This window comes from Lampris incognitus, chromosome 14, assembly GCF_029633865.1.
Source record: "Lampris incognitus isolate fLamInc1 chromosome 14, fLamInc1.hap2, whole genome shotgun sequence".
In the NCBI taxonomy this organism is placed as follows: domain Eukaryota; kingdom Metazoa; phylum Chordata; class Actinopteri; order Lampriformes; family Lampridae; genus Lampris; species Lampris incognitus.
In genome coordinates, this window is record NC_079224.1 from 11,045,318 (window position 1) to 11,067,203 (window position 21,886).

A 21,886-nucleotide genomic window follows, 5' to 3' on the forward strand; every position below is an offset into this window, starting at 1 on the left:
GCCCCTCACCCAGCAAGTATATGTATTCAGACAGAAATCAACCAGATACCATTTGAACCAGTATTTAATGCTACTGACAGGCGCTCACAGACTGAAAAACACTTTTATTTCATAATGGTTTGCATTATACAACTAAATTATATTTAACATATTTAAGTAGATTTTCATCTCTTGATGTTTGAAGGGGTCGGCGCCCCAGCGCCCTGTACTGGCCAGCCGCCACTAGTGCTTAAGGTTACTGCTTTATATTGTCTATCACAGCTACACACATTTTATATTCTCTCTGAAAGATAATCATCATCATATTATAATAATCATAATAATAATTCTCTCACACACTATTTAGCCCTGTGATGGTCTGGTGGCCTGTCCAGGATGTCTCCCCGCCTGCTGCCCAATGACTGCTGGGATAGGCTCCAGCATCCCCGCGACCCTGAGTAAGGAAAGCAGTTTGGATAATGAATGAATAAATTTCTTTTTGAAGTTATATTGTTGTGTAGTGGATCAAATTGTGAAGCAGAAGCCTCGCTTGGCTTTATTATCAACGCCACGGACTCCGGTTCCTTCCCTCGCACTTGAATGACTTTGTGTGAGAGGCCTTGCTTGAAACATGACTCGCATAAACTGATGCACCTCAAACACAGTCTATCATTTGGAGTGGGGGCTTTTCTTATCCTGTTGTGTCATTGGTGAAGAGAGCGGCAACAAGGATTAGGCAAAGGAGGGCGAGAGATAGAGAGAGCGGAGAAGGGGTGCGAGAGTGTGTTGGTAAATACTTTCCTGAATCCCCGATTAATTGAAATTGGAATTTAACTGCTCTCTGGACCGTGGTGGCAAGAATAGGGTGCCAGGAACGCAATATCTTTGCAATGCAAATGTAATTTCTTTTTTTTTTTTCCCCATTGCCGAGGAGGCCCCAGCAAAATAGCTATCAGATATGTTTTTTCATGAGCTGTTCTCCTCAGGTTGAGCTTCTCATTATTTCCAGTCCCACTGCAATTAGCTTTCGAAAAGAAAAATACAGTATGGCCCTGCTCTCTGCGGAGCGTAAGTGTTTGCGAACGCAGCGATGTTTGCAGGAAACTGTATTCCCTTCACGCGTAGATAGAGCCTGATGGAGGTGAAATTTTTATTGCGCAATTTATGGGCAATAAAAGACTAATTTGCCCGGAGTTTTCTATTTATTATTCAAGTGGAAGGGGCATATTACTTTCTGATCATTTTGTAATCCGCTGATTTATTGCCTATTGTGTCTTCATAATAAAAAAAAAAAAGAAGGAAATTACTGCAGCGATAGATTCAGGAGAATAACACCGAGGAATTAATTTGAGCACGAGGCCCACGGATCCAAAATTGGTGGCACGATACGGTTAATTGAAAAAGTGAAGAAAAAACACCAACCTCATCCTGAAAACCCTCGTGTGTTTTCTGCCCCCCCCCCTTCAGTTTTGCCCCCCCCCCCCCCCCCACAAACTATCAATTCTTGCACGCTCAGTTTCTCAGCGGCAGCAGAGCTGTCCATCCCAATAGGGTCATCACTACAAATGGCCGAGGTGGCCATCAATTCCCTTGCTGACGGTTGTGTTCCCTCTATAAGTCTATATGAAATCTAGTCACACAGACTCACCACAGGATGGTCAGGCTCGGGAGAATTATGGCTCTCCCGTGTGCTGGGTACCAATGTTCCCACACTCTGTCTGTGAATCAAGATCAATACCCCCACACAGCAGGTTTTAGTGCCTCCAGAAATAGCCCCCCCCCCCCATTTTTCCTCTTTTGCCCTTTTCTCTCTTTCTCCAGGGGTTAGCCGAAACCGGCACAGCAATAACCACAAGTGGGTACTGCACTTAATGGCTGCCGTTGTCCGATTTGATGGTCACCAAATAAGGTCACAGTAGCCGCATATTAGGTTATAACTCCTCCAGCAAAATGTGTTAACGTTGACTCAAGGCTGTAATGTGAAATTTGCACAGCCGCTCGTTTGCTTCCCCTTCGGCGCTCCGGTCCTGCTTTTCCCGCCTCCCTTTAACGTGAGCGCTTCCGCCGCACGGGCCAAGTCTCGCGGCGCTCCCTCTCGAGCTTCCTCCAGGCGGGTTTTTAAGCAGACCGGTCGCCTCCTCTTTACGTGTGTATGGACACGCTTCTGCAAGTCACTTATACGTGTTCATTGACGCGTGTCTCACAGATGCCGCTAGGGGGCGCCCTGTAGCCTACTAGGTGTGTCGTGACCGTGGTCGTGACGCAATAGAATGTCAGAAATATTGAACAAAGATGGCGGAGCGAACGTTCCTGACTGCCGTCTTTGCCAACTTCTCCCAGAAAGTACAGCTGTTTAACCTCTTCAGTGACGTCTGTCACCGCTTTAGAGTGACATACACGTTCCCAATGTCCCTTTTTATGACAGCTGTTGCACTTCCTGTTCATTGCAGGACACTTCCGCTCATCGGTGTGCTGCGTCTTGCCGCACCTCCCGCGTTCCTCTACTATGTTGGTTGCAGGACTGCTGCCGCCATGACGCTGTCCGCCCTTCTTCTTGCGCCCCCAGTGGCCAGAAGACGGGATTGCGGCCCCAGCGGCAACTAATACGTGTCCATATACACGTATTTCGGTCTCGCAAAAACGTGTCCTCTGACACGTACGTATTGTGACGTATGTAGGTTTTTAACTAGCTCGTCGTCGTCTGCGAGGGGATTTACAACCGGATGTTACGTAGCACGTCGCAAAACGGAAAAGATGGCGGACTGATTTTTTTTATCGCTACGTGAATTGACAGAATTACTGCATGTAACTAAACAAAACAAACACATTTGTACAATTTAATTTTTTTTTACTGAATTAATACATTACCGCAGCAACCCGTGTAGTTTTTTGTTGTTGTTGTTTTACCGTCCTGCCGTTCCGTCGCGTAGTTTGTGGTTTTCCCCGTTGCAGTTTTGCCAGCTGCCGTTCACCGTCTCCCGGATTCCGCGTGAAGGCAGCAAAAGACGGGTGAGCCTCACAGTCAAGCCGGTGGACGTTACCGCCGTGCGTGCTACACCCACTCCACACCCCTCCTTTCTCCCCAAGACTCCATCCATTATCCAAACCGCGTATCCTGCTCTAAGGGTCGCTGGGATGCCGGAGCCTATCCCAGCAGTCAGTGGCCTGTCCAGGGTGTCTCCCCGCCTGCCGCCGAGGTAAGACGACGATGATGAGACGAGTCCCAAATGATTTGTGGCCAGATTGAGGTCAAAGGGGGCTGCACGGTGGCGCAGTGGTTAGCGCGGTCGCTTCACAGCAATAAGGCCCTGGGTTCGAGCCCCGGGGTAGTCCAACCTTGGGGGTCGTCCCGGGTCGTCCTCTGTGTGGAGTTTGCATGTTCTCCCCGTGTCTGCGTGGGTTTCCTCCGGGTGCTCCCGTTTCCTCCCACAGTCCGAAGACACTTAGGTCAGGTCAGGTCAGGTGTGAATGTGTGTGTGTGTCGGCCCTGTGATGGCCTGGCGGCCGGTACAGGGTGTCTCCCCGCCTGCCGCCCACTGACTGCTGGGATAGGGTCCAGCGTTCCGCGACCCCTGTTGGGATAAGCGGCGTGGATAATGGCTGATTGATGACGTCAAAGGGGGCGGAGACATTTTCTGTCGTCATTCTTGTGGTGCGAACAGATGATTGTTGTAGCGCTGCGAGATGCGGCGAGGGGATTTTCTTCCCTTTGAATAACCGTTAGTCTAGAACAGGGGTCCCCAATTACTTTTCATAGCGGGCCACTTTTAAAACCACGGGCCACTCAACCTCCAGCAGCATGTTGTTCGTTAGTTTGTTTTGGTGTCGATACGTTGCAGGTATTATAATTTAAACAGAGACTTTTCATCTATTTTTCGATATATTACTAGTCTTACTTTTACTAAGAAATTAAAAAAAAATTTGGTAGGGAAATAAAAAAAATTCTTCCTTCTGGCATTTCTCCAAAAATTATCGCGGACCATAAATCAACCCGTCACGGGCCGGACATGGCCCGCGGGCCGCCTATTGGGGACCCCTGAAGAAGTTGGTTTCATCTTCTGTAATGGGTTCATGATGACCGGCTAGGAACCTGCCCTTGTCCCCCCCCCTCGACGAGACATACACCGACTGTCCACTCCAGATTTGTGACATCTGTTACTTGGCAAGGTTGAGAAACAAGAACCGACCATTGATAAAGCACTTCCCATGTGCCCTCTTTCTGCTGTTTCATTCAGGGTCCAAATCCGGACCCTTCTTGTTGTGATCAAAGATGAGTAGTAATTCCTTGAAATGATTTGTGATGTAATCTGCGGGCAACTGGTTAACATGATAGTCTTGTCAACACGGCAAACGGTCCCCCCGCCCCGCACCGCCCCGCACCCACGGCCTGTTTGATCTTCCTGGGAGACATTTGATGTTGGAGATCAGAGCTCGTGGTGATGCGTGCCATTGGGCTGTCAGGCCTCACCCCGCACTCCCGTGCCACATGCGATGCTCTCGCTATCGCAACGCTTCAAAAGAATCTGCGGAAAACGCCACCTCCATAACACCCCCGGCCGCGTGTTGCCTGCTAGATTAGCGGCGGGTTATTGAAGTTTCCCCAAGCAGGGCCCGGCCTCTGCTGGAATCCATCATCTCACCGGGCTCAAACATGTTGTAGTGTACTGCTAGTCATCCACGCCTAGGCTGTTTTTTTTCCCTACCCCATCTCTGTCTGTCTGTCTGTCTGTCTGTCTGTCTGTCTGTCTGTCTGTTTTTCTGTCTTTCTCCCCTCCTCACTCTTCTCTCCTTGCATTGATCTCAGGCTCTGCCCTGCCAATAGTGTCTCCTCCACGAGACCTTTCCTCAGCTTCTCGCTTATCCATTATTCATAGCTCCGAGCACTTTCTGCCAAGTCGTAATTTCCTCTCCCCGCAGACAATCATTTTGCTGTTTAGCGCCGTATGAAACAATGACACTTGCTGGGGATGCTGAAAGAGAGGGGGAAAAAAAGTAAGATTATTGTATTTGTGCACAGCAGATGGGGAGGGGCGGAGGCTGTGTGTGTGTGTGTGTGGGGGGGGGGTCAGGTAAGTGTGAGGCTCTAATCCTCTGACTTCGATAAAAACTGATGACATCTTTGCAATGGCATGCCGGCTCAGCTCTTTCGGAGAACTCAGAACGATGGCTCCATCAGATTTTAAAAGAAGACTGAGAAATTGAAGTTCCATAGCTGAATGGACAGAGATTAAGGGTTCATCTCTGTGAATGACACCCCCCCCCCATCCCCACTTCTGGTTGTGTTTGGCTTTTAGGGGAGGAATGTGCAATTTAAGAGTGTTTCTTTGTATCATATGTGACAGTTTGGGAGCTTAAAACAAGCCTTTGATGCTGAACGGGATACATTGAATTTAACGCCGTCATATCTTCTGCTTTGTCTTTGTTGGAGAGCCGTACCCAGTACATTTCAAACTGTGCTGTTTCAGCAGGCAGTCGATGTTCAAGTACCTCGAGTCACATGCTTTCCGAGCAGTTTATCCAGAGTTGAGCACATCTTTATTTAACCTTTATTAATGCAGAAAATATTCTATTTATTTGAAAAAAAATCCTTTTCGTATTCATTCTCCCCCACAGATTCATATCGAGGGGATTCATGCAGGTTTTCCGTGTCTTTTAAACTCGGGCCACTGAGCATTTGTGGGCTTTCTGTCTCGCTCCAAGTGTCCAGACAGTGGTTGCTGAGACATCGGAGAGAGTTTCTCACTCCCCTTTTTTCCCCCTTCTAAACTGAAGGTTACTGTCGCTGTGTTTTACAAGCTCAGCAAAGCCACACTGGGTTGGAGGTCTGCATAGACCTAAAATTCGAAAACCCTCACCTAACGCAATCTATCCCAATTTACACCAAGGCTGACATTTATTAATTGTCTGTACCCGCTTAATCCAGTTCATGGTTTGGGGTGGGTGGCTTTCCTAACAGGCATGAAGACACCTTGGACTAGTTGCCAGTCCATTACAGCCCCCCCCCCCACACACACACACAATTTACACTTTTGTATACTTTAGTCTGAACCCTTTTACTATGAGGCAGCAGTGCGAACCAACCACAACGCCACTGAAAAACCTTACCAGAGCCCGAACTCAAGTTAGCACGGTTGCATTTAGCGCAGTCTCAGAAACGCACCTACCCACCACATGAGGAGACGTGAGAGCGGGTGAAGAACTTGAGTGCTGATGCAGCGGCAGCGTCCATAATTTTCACAAGTAGTGGCTGTAAAAAGACACAACAAGCATTTTAACCTTTAACTTGTCAAAAAGTAGATCAGTGACCCATCCAAGAACTGAGAAAGAAGACTGATGCGGGCCTCAATATGGTGCCAGCCCTGGCATCTGGTCAGGTAGCAGACCTCTGATCACATTATCTCTCTCTCTCTTTCTCTCTTTCTCTCTCTCTCTCTCTCTCTCTCTCTCTCTCTCTCTCTCTCTCTCTCTCTTCACAGAGGAAGTCGCTGATAGCCACCAGTCTGATAGTGGTGGTTTCGTTCTTCGTGGTGGTGGTCCACTACTCGGAGAAGCCCTACTTCCTGCTGCAGCCTGTGTTTGGTCAGACCTTCAGCAGCCACTGGATGTTCTCCAGGCAGCCGCACAGGGTCTTCAAACCCCACCTGGGCTATGTTAGCATTCCTAAGCAGGAGGTGAGGAACAAGTGCATGCACGAAGACACGCAAATACACACAAATATGCTCACATGTACACACAGGCATACGCCTGCACACATATGCATGTAGCCTTATATATGCAAAGGCACGTAGATATTGTATGCATATGCAAATACAGTACATATTTGCGCACATAAACATGCACACACACAGACGACATGCGTGTGCGTATGTGTGTTGCACATGTTTGTGCAAGTGTTTACAGGTCTTCACCTTTTTCAGTAATTGCAGTTCATTAAAATGGAGTTTCCGTTTGTTTTCACCTATAGACTTCCAATGGGGACATTCGTCTCATGTTTTCATGCAGGAATTTCAGTTTTTATTCAGGGTGGTAAATATAATGTAAATGTCATTCATGTAGTCTTTACTGTCACAAGGCTGGCATGCCTCATAACCTTCTGTCGGCATTAACCTCACCTCACACTTTTTAACCTTCATACTAAACATGCATTCAGACACAGTGACACAAAGGCAGAACCTCCTAATGGGTTTTCTTTATTCATCATATTGGGCTTTCTAAAATGGGTTCGAAAAAGCCCGTTTGATGTCTCCAGCGTGCGTTATTTCTTTGTAATTCCACACACTCCATGATCCCATTCTTCTGCCTTCAAACAGCTCTGCGCTGTATATTCCCCACACAATTTATGGAAATTGAAATATCAAAGCCTTTTAATTCCCACCACATCAAAATGTAAAACCCGACCGTGTGTTTGTTGTTTCAGGAGGGACGCAGCAAAAAATTGAAACTGAACCCAAAAGAGGCGGCTATCGGATATTCATAAAGGAAAAATATACGTTTATTTTTCTGCACACAGACACAGACGTGCATTAATTTCCGGCTGGACGCCGTGTGGGCCGACAGGGTGATTTCTCTCCCAGGATAGACAGCGGTAGGTCTGCAGATGTACGCTGGAGAGGTTCTAGTTGCCCCCCCGCCCCTCCTCCTTAATAAAAGGGTGGACGCCTCATATTCCCAAGGCCAGTACTGGAAAATTAATGCGGAGCTTCATCCTCAGCCTCCACAGAGGTTTTCATCCGCACAACACAGGCCCAGAAGCAATCACACATTACACCGAAGCCTCTACGTCTGCACCTCCTTCTGGGTCCTGACAAGCCTGCTTAAATCACTCTGCCCCCCCGCTCCCCAACCCCCGCCCAGATGTATGTAAATCATACGAAAGAGTGGCAGCCGCGGCAGAATTAGGGGCCTCCTCTTCGGCTCAGGTTCCCTATAAGTTAGTTCTCTGGGGCACATGGGGCGGGGGGGGGGTTGTCTGAAGGTGAACGCTAACAGCGTTCTGCATGCTTCCTGAATTTCTGACAAGGGTTGGACAGAGTAGCGGAGCGCTGGTCAAGGTGATGCACGTGCGTCAGGTGTCGTAAGTGATTACGCCCCGCGTGTCGGCCTGCCGCGTGAGCTGTCAGCCGTCATCGTCCGTAGCGGCGATGTCTTCTCACAGGCGGCGGGGCAGACTTACCCGAGCCGCCTCGCGGGCATGTATAATGCATGGCCCCAGTGGTGTGCAAGTGGCCCGGCCTTATTTTCAGGATTTGATGTAGTGTGTCTGTAGATGTGATGGTGTTGTCCCTACTCCACTTTCCAGCAGGAATTGAATACATTTGTCTTGTGAGACTACTCGCAAGCCTTCGCTTTCTGGCCTTCGGATTCGTCACGGACATAGGCGGAAAGCTCAATATTTTCATTTAGACGCAAAAATTTCAAATTCGGGGCCTTTTGAAATGCAAACAATGGCTGAAATGGGAAAGTGGAGTTTCTTTTGGATCACTGTCTTGATAATTTTAATGGGGAATCTGCCAGCAAGACAGAATTGACCTGACGTTATTATAGAAACACGTTGAGCGGTGGCTCTTAAACCCTCCAGTTCTCTCCATTTCCTCCCCCTGATAGGGCGTTTCAGCAGTAAATTACAGTTTTACTTAAGTGGCCCGCCTGACACCCGCATCCAGGGGAAGTTGTAAGAACGAGGCCCTCAGAGCAGGCCTGAACAGGCTCAGCACCGGCTCGTGCCGCGGAGGACCTCTTCAGTTCCCGGCAGCCGTCGTACGTGTGCTCTCGGTACATTAATGCAATAATTATTGCTTATTAATAAATCGTGTTTGGTGCATTTTAATGAACGTCAAGGTTAGGCGCACACCCTGACGGCGTAAATTAATGACGACTGTCTCCTTGACGCCAAGCCTGCTTTTTTTATGACCTACTTTATTTTCCGACACGTCGAGGCATTAAAAGCTCAGACTTTGCTGTATGCGGCGAGTAGATTTCCTACTTATTAGCGAGGGCTAAAATAACTGGGATTATAAAAGCGCACTCTATTTGTGATTAGCGCGTGCCGTTCTGAAAGGCACTTTGATGAACGCGAGCGGCGCCGGAGTGCCACGGCTTGATGGGGGCAGGGAGTGCAGTCTATAACGCCTCATCGATTTACAGGACATAATGTGTCAGGCGATGAAGTGCTTCTCGCCCCCGGATTCGAGATCCGCAGGCACCAAGGGCCTATTCATACACACAAAGAGATAAGGGTTTCCAAAAGTTGTGTCGAAGCGGGTGAGATAGAGCTCTTGTGTCACATCTGGACGAGGTTTTGTTTTGTTTTGTTTATTGTCGTTTTGTTTCGTGTTTTTTTTTTTTTGAAAAATGTGTTTGGGGAATTTGAGAAGCATTCTTCGAAAAGAGGCACACCAAGTCTTTGATCTTAAAGCCTTTCTTTTTTCTTTTTTTTTTTGGATTTCTCCCCCTTTTTCTCCCAAATTGTACCCGGCCAATTTAATTACCCCACTCTTCCGAGCCGTCCCGGTCACTGCTCCGCCCCCTCTGCTGATCCGGGGAGGGCTGCAGACCACCACATGCCTCCTCCCATACATGCGGAAGTTGCCAGCTGCTTCTTTTCACCTGAAATTGAGGAGTTTCACCAGGGGGACGTAGCGCGTGGGAGGACCACGCTATTCCCCCTAGTCCCCCCTCCCCCCTGAACAGGCGCCCCGACCGACCAGAGGAGGTGCTAGTGCAGTGACCAGAACACATACCCACATGCGGCTTCCCACCCGCAGACACGGCCAACTGTGTCTGTAGGGATGCCCAAACAAGCCGGAGGCAACACAGGAACTCGAACCGGCGATTTCCATGTTGGTAGGCAATGGAATAGACTGCCACGCCACCCGGACGCCCCTTGTTTGGGGAATTTAAGAAGCAATCTTTGGAAAGATGCACTAGTCTTTGAGCTTAAAGCCCCCCCCCCCCCAATTGTACCTGGTCAATTACCCCACGATCAAGCCGGAGGTAATACGGGGATTCGAACCGGCAATCCCCATGTTGGTAGGCCACGCAATAGACCGCCACGCTACCTGGACAATCCCCTCAAAGCCTTTCTAATCCCTGCTTTTTTGTTAGCATTGTTCCTGCAATTATATTTGAGCTGGGCAGAGTTGACTGAGCACTTGTGTAACCTTTTCAGCTACAGCTTTACACTCACTCAGCTGACACGTGTTCGTACCTGAGGGAACGCTAGCGCAGCCACGCTCTCGTGCCGGCGGCTTGTGAGTGGCTGCACCGGAGCGGGTCACTGCAGGGATGAAACACCTCCTTCACATAAGCGAGTCACGGATATTTGCTCGGGGAAGTGGAGGCCTCTTTAGTTTACTTTCCCCCGGATTTTCCATCATCTCCTCAGAGAATCAAGCTCGCATCCCTGACCTGCTGGCTAGCGAGGGTGAACGTGCTGTAGGGGGTTAACGGAACCCACCTTGAGACTCGGGTTCCCCATAGAGCCCCGGGCCAATCCATATGTGCTGCTGGGAGGCGTGATGGAGTCACGAGCGGGGCCGAGGGGAGAGGGTGCTAATGGAGAGGCCGCTGACAGCTCAAGGCTGCGGTGTGTCTCAACCACCCAGTAAATGGAGAGGTATGAGCCCACACCCGGGGATCGTTTCCTGCGCCATGATTGAATTTCATAACCGGGGGGGGGGGGGGGAGTCTTGTACGGGCGCTGTGTCGTAGAGTTACGCCTCTGCGAAAATCAGCGTCGTCTTTGTATCGCAGCGCCACCTTTCTGAGCTGCATGCCTCGGTTCATGAGCGGGCTGTGACGGAGGATAATGGGTGTGCCCAGTTCATCAGGAACCTTAGCGGACCTGCCGTTGAGTCGTGATAAAGTCTGAATGTCTCATTCATCCAGGTCATGGTTATCCAAAGGAATTGAATCAAGTGCAACTGGACTTGGTATATATCCGTGAAGACGTTTCGCCTGTCATCCAAGAGGCTTCCTCAGTTCATGCCTTTCTGACTAGACCAAGCTAATCATGATCAATTTCAGCTAATCGTGACTAGCTTAGTCTAGTCAGAAAGGCACGAACTGAGGAAGCCTCTTGGATGAGAGGCGAAACGTCTTCACGGATATATACCAAGTCCAGTTGCACTTGATTCAACTCCTTTGGATAGTCGTGATAAAGTGTATTATCGGTATGGATAGCAGTGTGGGATTCAGTTTATCCACTAAACCCCCCTTGTGTGATGATGCAATGCAGAACGTGCACAGAGGGAATTGCTGGTCGTTTCCTGTTGTGTGGTCTGTACCGAACGTCAGAAGACATCAGCACAAATGCACGTTGTATTCAAACCAGTGGCACTGGTTTTTTTCCCTTTCAGACAGATCACGACAGTATCTTTTCTTTCTTTTTCTAACTTTTTCTTACATTCATTCACCTAAATTAGTTTAATCACCTCAAAACAAACCATGCATATTAGCTTCAATTAAGTAAATCTCCCATATGAGAGTCACAAAGAGCCGCCGCCCTCCCTTGGCACAGCTTAGCCATGAGCAATTATTGAAGGTTCATTACAAATCTTTCCCATAATGCAAGTCAGCAATAAAGACAGTTTGTCATTTGCAAAGCGAAGGGCTGATTGGTCTGTCCCCGCCACGTTCTAACCTCGGAGGACCCGCACATTCAATTAACTTAATCAATGTTGGTTCTGAGCGTGGTGACATTAATCTTGGGGAATAAATGAAAATTATATAGGGCTGTAAAGTGCTGATGAATATCTCTGGAGATAATTACCCCGTGCATTACAGTTTGAATTACGATCACGCCTCCCGCCTGCCAAAATATTCTGTCAACATTTATTGTTATGCACGTTTGCCATAGCATCATAAAGTGTAACAGTGTTATGGCGTTTAGTTTTTCCATTTGAGAGAGTAAATCAGCCCTTGGAATCCATTGTGGAGTGTTTCTGATTGAACTCTGAAATATCGGTCCGTTTGACCAGCCATGGACTCCCTTTATGAAAATGTCCTGATATGCTTTTCAGTGTGTGGGTTCCATCGTTTCGTGAGATTATTGTCACTTTTTAAATGCATCCGGGCAGCAGGACGGCACAGGGAGTAGGCAGACAGCCTCGGCCAGCGGTTCCGGGCTCAAATCCTCATGTTGACAAGCACCTGTCCTGCTGAAGTGCTCCTGAGCAAGACACTGAATCCCCACCACCGCTATCCAGGGACACAGTTCCCCCCTCCCTTTTTCTCCCCAACTGTATCCGCCAATTACCCCACTCTTCTGAGCCGTCCCGGGTCGCTGCTGCACCCCCTCTGCCGATCCAGGGAGGGCTGCAGACTACCACATGCCTCCTCCTATACATGTGGAGTCGCCAGCCGCTTCTTTTCACCTGACAGTGAGGAGTTTCACCAGGGGGACGGAGCACGTGGGAGGATCACGCTATTCCCCCCAGTTTCCCCTCCCCCCTGAACAGGCGCCCTGACAGACCAGAGGAGGCGCTAGTGCAGCGACCAGGACACATACCCACATCCGGCTTCCCACCCACAGACACAGCCAATTGTGGCTGTAGGGACACCCGTCCAAGCCGAAGGTAACTTGGGGATTCGAACCGGGATCCCCATGTTGGTAGGCCACACTATAGACCACCACACTACCAGGACCAGGGACACAGTTTTTACATTGACCCTGTCCTGTGTCCTCCTTGTAGATTAATGGGAGTGATGGAAAGGAGAACTCCTCCGTAGGAAAAAGTTAAAGCCACAATCCCGGAGACCTTCATGTTTGTTGCATTAGCAGCTCTGTTTCTTGCCAAGTGTTATGCAAATTTTAAGCACATCGTTCGAAAAGAAAAGAAAAATGCAAATGAATGTGTGTTTCTGTCAGCCGGCATTGTAGGGAAAAAGAAAACAGCCTCACTGTGCTCAGGGCGCGACGAGACAAAAAAAGCTCTTATGATGCTCATTGTGGTCCCTGAGTACTAATAATTGCTCAGGAACAACAGCTAGCACAACAGCTACAATGGCTGACTCCCGGGGGTAGCAACGGGGGCTGCTATTATTGAGAAGTTTCTATTGTTAGTTTACACTCACCGGCCACTTTATTAGGCACACCTGTCCAACTGCTCGTTAACGCAAATTTCTAATCAGCCAATTACATGGCAGCAACTCAATGCATTTAGGCATGTAGACATGGTCAAGACGATCTGCTGCAGTTCAAACCGAGCATCAGAATGGGGAAGAAAGGTGATTCAAGTGACTTTGAATGTGGCATGGTTGTTGGTGCCAGATGGGCTGGTCTGAGTATTTCAGAAACTGCTGATCTACTGGGATTTTCACGCACAACCATTTTCATTTTCATTAGAAAAAGAGAAAATATCCAGTGAGCGGCAGTTCTGTGGGTGAAAATGCCTTGTTGATGCCAGAGGTCAGAGGAGAATGGCCAGACTGGTTCGAGCTGATAGAAAGGCAACAGTAACTCAAATAACCACTCATTACAACCGAGGTATGCAGAAGAGCATCTCTGAACGCACAACACGTCGAACCTTGAGGCAGATGGGCTACAGCAGCAGAAGACCACAGCGGGTGCCACTCCTGTCAGCTAAGAACAGGAAACTGAGGCTACAATTCGCACAGGCTCACCAAAATTGGACAATAGAAGATTGGAAAAACGTTGCCTGGTCTGATGAGTCTCGATTTCTGCTGCGACATTCGGATGGTAGGGTCAGAATTTAGCGTCAAAAACATGAAAGCATGGATCCATTCTGCCTTGTATCAACGGTTCAGGCTGGTGGTGGTGGTGTAATGGTGTGGGGGATATTTTCTTGGCACACTTTGGGCTCCTTACTACCAATTGAGCATCTTGTCAACGCCACAGCCTACCTGAGTATTGTTGCTGACCATGTCCATCCCTTTATGACCACAGTGTTCCCATCTTCTGATGGCTACTTCCAGCAGGATAACGCGCCATGTCATAAAGCTCGAATCATCTCAGACTGGTTTCTTGAACATGACAATGAGTTCACTGTACTCAAATGGCCTCCACAGTCACCAGATTTCAATCCAATAGAGCACCTTTGGGATGTGGTGGACCGGGAGATTCGCATCATGGATGTGCAGCCGACAAATCTGCAGCAACTGCGTGATGCTATCATGTCAATATGGACCAAACTCTCTGAGGAATGTTTCCAGTACCTTGTTGAATCTATGCCACGAAGGATTAAGGCAGTTCTGTAGGCAAAAGGGGGTCCAACCCGGTACTAGCAAGGTGTACCTAATAAAGTGGCCAGTGAGTGTATGTCGGCTGTATCTGATCATATTCCACGGTGAGCGAAGAAGGAGAAGAGGAAACACGACGGCCATTCAACAGAGGGTTGAATCAGTTCTTCCGGATACAACGTCTACTGACACTCATCTAATGCCCCCTTTCCTCTACACGGTACTGGCTCAACTCGACTCGCCCTTTTTTTCGTTTTCCATCACTGGAAAGTACCGGCACTTTTGGTACCTGTTACCACTTTTCTGGTACCACCTTAGTTGAGGGTCCAAAAAAACTGGAGCGGGTACCAAAATCAATGCGGACCTCTGATTGGTCAGAGAAATGCGTCACTGCGTCATCAGTGCTCACATGGGATATCACCCACCATTTTTAAACACCGAAGCCGTCAAAGCGGGGTTATCTTAAAAGTACATTTTGAAATTGGAAAAAATGGAGAGCCGAAAATCCAGCGACACATGAGGGGGAACTGTTACAGTAGTGGAAAACGACACAGAAGCGGGTCGAGTTGAGCCGGTACCACGTAGTGGAAAAGGGGCATAAGTGACCTCTTCACTCTAAACTGACTGCAGGTACCCCACCCTTAAAAACTGACTGCAGGTACCCTACCCTTATAAACGGACTGCAGGTATCCCCACCCTTATAAACTGACTGCAGGTACCCCACCCTTATAAACTGACTGCAGGTACCCTACCCTGTGGCGGAGCCAGAGCAGGGGCATGGGGGCGGTCGCCCCAGGGCCCACAAGGTCGGGGGGCCCCGTTTGGAGCTCTGTTGCCAAGTTTATGAGCGTCCGTGAACGCACCGGGTCTCGGGACTCCAACGCATTCAGTGACACACTCGTAAAGTCGGCTAATGATAAAAAATACAGTGCAGTACGGGGCCCCTATACATAGATATTAACGGCCCTTATAAAGGCTATAGCCTTTTTTACGACTATTCATGAATGCATCGGAGCTATGATCCAGCTGTGATAGGTTGTGAGGTATAACTGCATCACACTGCCAGAAGGGGGAGTGAGTAAGCATTTTTACACTTGACAGCTCCGCCCCCTTTGTTCTGAGACCCACGCTCCGCCCCTGACCCCACCCTTATAAACTGACTGCAGGTATCCCCACCCTTCATTGGCGGATCTAGAGATTTTTTCCTGGGGTGGCAAAGGGGTGGCATGAGGTTCAAGGAGGGGGGCAATGGACATTATTCTAAACGTATTATTATTCAAAACTCGGATTTCATCGAATGTATTTTGTTCTCTACTGTTTGAGATGAGTTTGGTGCGGGTCTCATTGACCTTCACCATGCATGTACATAAAATATACTTTAAAAACATATTATCTGATTTATAAATGGGGTGGCAACAGGGGTGGCAGCTGCCACCCCTTGTCACCTCGTAGATCCGCGCCTGCCACCCTTATAAACTGACTGCAGGTACCCCACCCTTATAAACTGACTGCAGGTACCCCAGTCTTATAAACAATACAGTGGCATAACGACCAGTTTCATATGCAAATATGGGTGTGACCTTTAACTTGAGTTACAATGCCCGTCAGTCACAGCATTGTAAGATGGCGACAGATAGCCCCCCCCCCTCGGTTTAGGGATGGTCGTTCCCTCTTTAACATAGATGGCCTCTTTGACTCCCCGTTCAAACCATGTCAGGGTGGGATACCTGCAGTCAGTGTAGACTGACGAGGTCACTTAGTCGAGTGATGAAATGTATCTGTCAGTAAACGTTGTATCCAGATGAACTGATTCATCCTTCTGTGATTTTCTTACCTGGATTATTGAGCACGCATCAGGCCAGTGGGCAGAGTTATAATGGTTGAAGAAGAGACTGTTAACTTTATCCTCACTGTTTTCATTTGGTTGACTATTCTGTTGCCATCATCACATGCACATTTTTCCACCTCAAACGAGCATGAAACACATTCTATTAGTCCCCCCCCCCCGACCTTTGTCTCCCCAATTATATCCGGCCAATTACCCCACTCTTCCGAGCTGTCCCGGTCTCTGATCCAACCCCTCTGCCGATCCGGAGAGGGCTGCAGACCACCACATGCCTCCTCCCATACATGTGGAGTCACCAGCCGCTTCTTTTCGCCTGACGGTGAGGAGTTTCACCAGGGGGACGTAGCACATGGGAGCATCACGCTATTCCCCCCAGTCCCCCCCCCCCCCCCGAAGAGGCGCCCCAATCGACCGGAGTAGGCGCTAGTATAGCGACCAGGACACATGCCCATATCAGGCTTGAAATGGCCAGTTGAGTCCGAAGGGACGCTCGACACGGGGATTCAAATTGCTGATCCCCGTGTTGGTAGTTAATGGAATAGACCGCCACGCTACCCGCATGCCCTGAGTTATTAGGTGTTTTTTAAAAAAAAAATAATTTGTTTGTTTTTCTTTCAGTGTTTCTTATTCACAGCTTAGATATTTGCATAAAACATCGATGGAAGCATATGATGGGTAGCACGGAGGTGCAGTGGTTAGCACGGTCGCCTGACAGCAAGAAGGTCCTGGGTTCGAGCCCCGGGGTAGTCCAACCTTGGGGGTCATCTGGGGTCATCCTCTGTGTGGAGTTTGCATGTTCTCCCCGTGTCTGCGTGGGTTTCCTCTGGATGCCCCAGCTTCCTCCCACAGTCCAAAGACATGTAGGTCAGGTGACTCGGCCGTACTAAATTGTCCCTAGGTGTGTGTGTGAGGGGGGGGGGCTCTTTGATGGCCTGGCAGCCTGTCCAGGGTGTCTCCCTGCCTGCCGCCCAATGACTGCTGGGATAGGCTCCAGCATCCCCGTGACCCTGAGTAGGATAAGCAGCTTGGATAATGGATGGATGAATGACTATCGATGGAAGCATCGCTACCACTATTATGGTGATCCTGGGAATTACGTTGGTGTTCTCCAAATCCCAGAGATCCATGTGAAGTGAAACAGATTTACCAGTGGCGTCAGCCCGTTCCCCACTGATGAACAAAAAAACCATGGTTGAACCAGGGTTGTATTTACTGGTGATGTAGTATCCGTTGATAAAAGTCTTGCGTGAGCTGGTCGGCCATCGCTGCCTGGTGGCCACAGCAGCCTCATTTCTTCAGTCTTGCCCGTGTCCGCCGTATTCTGCTGCATTTGGCTGCTGTGGGCGATGACGTAAAATGCTATGTGCAGTATCATTTTCTCCTGGAAAGGTCTACCCATCACTAACCATTAAAATGAGTGGGCATCCGGGTAGCTTAGCGGTCTATTCATTTGCCTACCAACATGGGGATCACCGGTTCGAATCCCCGTCTCTGGCTTGGTCGGGCGTCCCTACAGACACAATTGGCCATGTCTGCGGATGGGAAGCCGGGATGTGGGTATGTGTCCTGGTCGCTGCACTAGCGCCTGCTCTGGTCGGTCGGGGTGCCTGTTTGGGGGGGGGGACTGGGGGGAATAGCGTGATCCTCTCACACGCTACGCCCCCCTGGTGAAACTCCTCACTGTCAGGTGAAGAGAAGCGGCCGGTGGGACTCCACATGCATGGGAGGAGGCATGTGATAGTCTGCAGTCCTCACCGGATCGGCAGAGGGCGCGGAGCAGCGACCGGGGCGGCTCGAAAGAGTGGGGTAATTGGACGGGTACAGCGATAGAAAGCGTCAAAAAGACCATTTGTTTGCATGTAAGTCTTGAGAACTGTAGCGTGAAGTATCCTGCAAATAATGACAAGGTCTTTCCTCTCCTCCAGCCCCTGAAGTTGCACTGTGAGCTGTGCAGCATCGTGTCCAGCTCGGGGCAGATGCTGGGGCAGACCGCTGGGCCGCAGATTGACCAGTCCTCCTGCATTTGGCGGATGAACAACGCTCCCACGCGGGGGTTTGAACAGGACGTGGGCAGGAGAACCACGCTGAGGGTCGTCTCCCACACCAGCGTACCCCTGCTTCTGCAAAAGCCCCAGTACTTTTTCGGCCAGGCCAACGACACGGTCTATGTGGTGTGGGGACCCCTGCGCAACATGAGGAAGGATGGCAAGGGCATCGTGTACAACATGCTGCGGCAGGCGGCGGAGAACTACCCCCAGGCCCGCATCTATATCACCACGGAGGACAGGATGAACTACTGTGACATGGTCTTCAAGAAGGAGACCGGAAAAGACAGGTGAGTCCCTGCCCAGTCACCCCAAAATCTCTGGTGTGTATTTTTTTGCAGCCCTCCATTTTGTGCTGCTACGCTACATTTTATTGCCGACCTCCAGTTTTTAACTTTGACAGTGATGCCAAAGAGTTTTTACCCTCCAGCACCTCGACTTCCCCCTTCAGCTCGCTGATGCGATATTGATCCGAGTGACCTTATCGGTTCTGATGGTCCGCTGAGTGCTCCTCGCTTTTCTCCCACCGACAATCTCTTTCATGAAGTGTTATCCAAGCGTGCAACTTAACTTCCCCCTGAAGAGGCTCTGCTTGGGACCGGCGGCCATTTTCAAAGAGGGGCTTTGATGCACAAGCCTCAGATGCACTGGTCTGGTAGCACCGCGGACATCAGCCAAGTGCTGGTCCGCAGAAAATCCGGTTAATGAGGTAGCATAATTCTGGCGGTCTTTCTAAACACCCGAGCCGCAGCTGGTGCCAGACCTTCACCGACGGTATCTCTGCAGCCTTGAGTTGCACACAGAAATTAAAAAATGGGGGAATTAGTCCCGCTTTCAGATTCACGTAGGATGTACTGCCATGAGTCCTTTTATGTAGAAACTGGGCGAGAAGAGAAAGATGTTGAAATGCTGCCGTGTAGTTTTAAACTACCACAGACACAATTACTACACAACGGCCTCTTTTCCACGTCTCTCGCTGCAGGTTAATGGCTCGGCGGAGGAGGCTCTGCCTGCCATTGTTTAGGATGAACCTTATTTCTCAGCCCCGGCCTCCGCTGACGACTACAAAGCTGCACGCACCCCCTCCCCGTTCCTCCCCCTACCTCTCCCCCGTGTCATCAAGACCTGTCTTAACTTCTTAAGAGGATTACCGTGTAAGAGTAATAGGCGGAGGATCCGCCGCGTCCCGGCTCTTTTGTCTCCCTCTGCTGAAGACGGCAGGGTTAACACAGAACCGCTTGTACAGCCCACATGTTCAGCCTGGCTCAGCTCTTCCGAAGGGCCCGCACAGCACAGATACAGATGTGGGATTAGCCGAGGATGCTCTGGGGAGAACAGCCGTATTACATGGCGGCTTGTGTGCTCGTGGGTTCGACGTCCCGTTTCAGTCGTCGTAGGCCAGTAACCGAGACTAATGCGGAGGCGAGACAGCAGCCGCGTCTGGTTAAAAAAATATGATGGGTGCTGAGAGGCCTATCCTGTCTGTCTTTTCGCTGTCTGTCTATCTGCCCGTCCGTCTGCCTGGTCTGTCTGTCTGATTTTGCATATGTCTACAACCTGCTGGCATGTGTCAACACGCCTAAATTACATTTTGCCCAAATGACAATGTCACACCTCCTTACTTGGTACACAGGTTTGATTAAGAAGAGATTGTGGGGGGCGTCCAGGTAGTGTGGCGGTCTAGTCCACTGCCTACCAACATGGGGCTAGCTGGTTCAAATCCCCGTGTTACCACCGGTTTGGTCGGGCGTCCCTACAGACATGGCAGTGTCTGCAGGTGGGAAGTCGGATGTGGGTGTGTGTCCTGATCGCTGCACTAGCGCCTCCTCTGGTCGGTCAGGGCGCCTGTTTGGGGGGGGGCTGGGGGGAATAGCGTGATCCTCCCATGTGCTACGTCCCCCTGGTAAAACTCCTCACTGTCAGGTGAAAAGAAGCGGCTGGCGACTCCACATGTGTGGGAGGAGGCATGTGGTAGTCTGCAGCCCTCCCCGGATCAGCAGAGGGGGTGGAGCAGAGACCGGGACGGCTCGGGAGAGTGGGGTGATCAGCGAAGTGTAATTGGGGAGAAAAGGGGGGGGGGAAGATCCATAATGAAGAGATTGTGATGTGTAGTTTCAGGTTGTGTGTTGGAGGAAGGTTGTGTTTGGTCTGTAGACTAAACATCTCACCACCAACATCCACCGCTAGTGTGCTGGACCTTCACCGGTGTTTTGCATTTGACTAATGGGCTTGGTTTTGGTTTTGGTTTGGTTTTGGTTTGGTTTGGTTTGAACATTACAATACCTCAGTTTCTACTTCTGCAACTTCGCCAAGTCCAGAACAAGTTCAGTCCAAAACAAGTTGTGCCAACCATTTGAGTGCCAGCCTATCCACAATAACACACAAACACACAACATTTTGCTGCAGAGGTTTTGCAAAACAGATTTAACACTATCTTGCCTTGGGCTTCTTTCCATTTTTTACCGTTGTGAGTGGGCTTGTCTGTGTGTGTGTGTGTGTGTGTGTGTGTGTGTGTGTGTATGTGTGAGTGAGTGAGGGTGAGTGTGTGTGTATGTGTGAGTGTGTGAGTGTGTGAGAGTGAGTGTGTGTGAGTGCATGTTGGTTGTGGGTTACTGTCAGCGCTCGCTGCACGGGGCGGGGGGATAATCATCAGCTTGTAGGAGACGCGGCGGTGATTGAACACAACTCTAATTATCCAGATTGCCGCGAGCGGCCGGAGACACGCGCTGCCTCAGCCTCCGCCTGGCTGGCTGGCTGATCAGCCTGCCGGCTGGCTGGCTGTCCGACCGGCTCTCACCCAGTCGTTTAAAGTGAGATACAGAAGCTCGGGTCATTTCTGCCCCTCAGAGTCAGCTTGAATGGGGGGGGGGGGGTGCAGACAGTGGAGCTAAACCGGGAGTTTGTCCGGGGGGGGGGGGTGGAGACAGTGGAGCTAAACCGGGAGTTTGTCCGGGGGGGGGGGGGGGGGAGCATGATGATGTGAATGGAGATGGCAGCTACTTAAATGCGCGACGCGCTGTCCTCCATAATTGCGCTCAGCAGCTGGAAGGCGCGGTGGCGAGGCCCGTCTGTTATCTGCACCGCGTCCTGAGCTCCGGTCACCGGCCGCTGGGACGTACCGGCGCGGCCCCGCTAGCACGAGCTAGATAACAGGCCCTCGGTGCGACAGGGCACTTAAATCACACTGTCACGTTGCAGCTCCGCCACCTGGGCCCGCGCCACCCGGGTCTCTGCCTCCCACCCAGCTGCTCGTCCATGGCGGCTTTCTTGTTCGTGCACGAGTCTGTGATGGGTGGTGAGGTTATTTTTTTTCTAATCTACTTTTATACTTGAATGAATTTTACAGTTGCGTAATCATGCTTCATAATCTCCGAACCTCAACTTTATGTGTAAGTGTAAGTACCGCCGGTGATTCGATTCCTAAAATAGTTAAGCTTCGGGGGGGGGGGGGCATCACTCAATGCAGGAATTTCTTTCTTATTTTCATGACGTCTGAGATCCTGCTGCCAGTTTACTTAACACGAGCAGCTCTCCAACAAAGGCAGGAACCACGGGGTACCAGGGCGGAGCAGCTCTACGGGGAAAGAAAAACACTGACGGGGAGACGGGGAAGGTGACGGAGGAGACGGGGAAGGTGACGGGGGAGACGGGCTGCAGACTACCACATGCCTCCTCCCATACATGAGGAGTTTCACCAGGGGGACGTAGCGCATGGGAGGATCACACTATTCCCCCCCAACAGGCGCCCCGACCGACCAGAGGAGGCGCTAGTGCAGCGACCAGGACACATATCCACGTCCGGCTTCCCACCCGCAGA

At 50.1% G+C, this 21,886-nt stretch overlaps 1 protein-coding gene across 2 annotated transcripts in view; it reads left to right on the forward strand.

Moving 5' to 3' along the window:
- st6galnac3 (ST6 (alpha-N-acetyl-neuraminyl-2,3-beta-galactosyl-1,3)-N-acetylgalactosaminide alpha-2,6-sialyltransferase 3) overlaps positions 1–21,886 on the forward strand; it is a 95,577-nt gene that overhangs the window by 24,723 nt on the left and 48,968 nt on the right. For both annotated transcript variants that reach the window (XM_056292847.1, XM_056292848.1), the window contains exons 2-3: positions 6,456–6,650; positions 17,950–18,359. In XM_056292847.1, the coding sequence (XP_056148822.1) occupies positions 6,456–6,650; positions 17,950–18,359 (605 nt within the window). The remainder of the gene's footprint in view (positions 1–6,455; positions 6,651–17,949; positions 18,360–21,886) is intronic.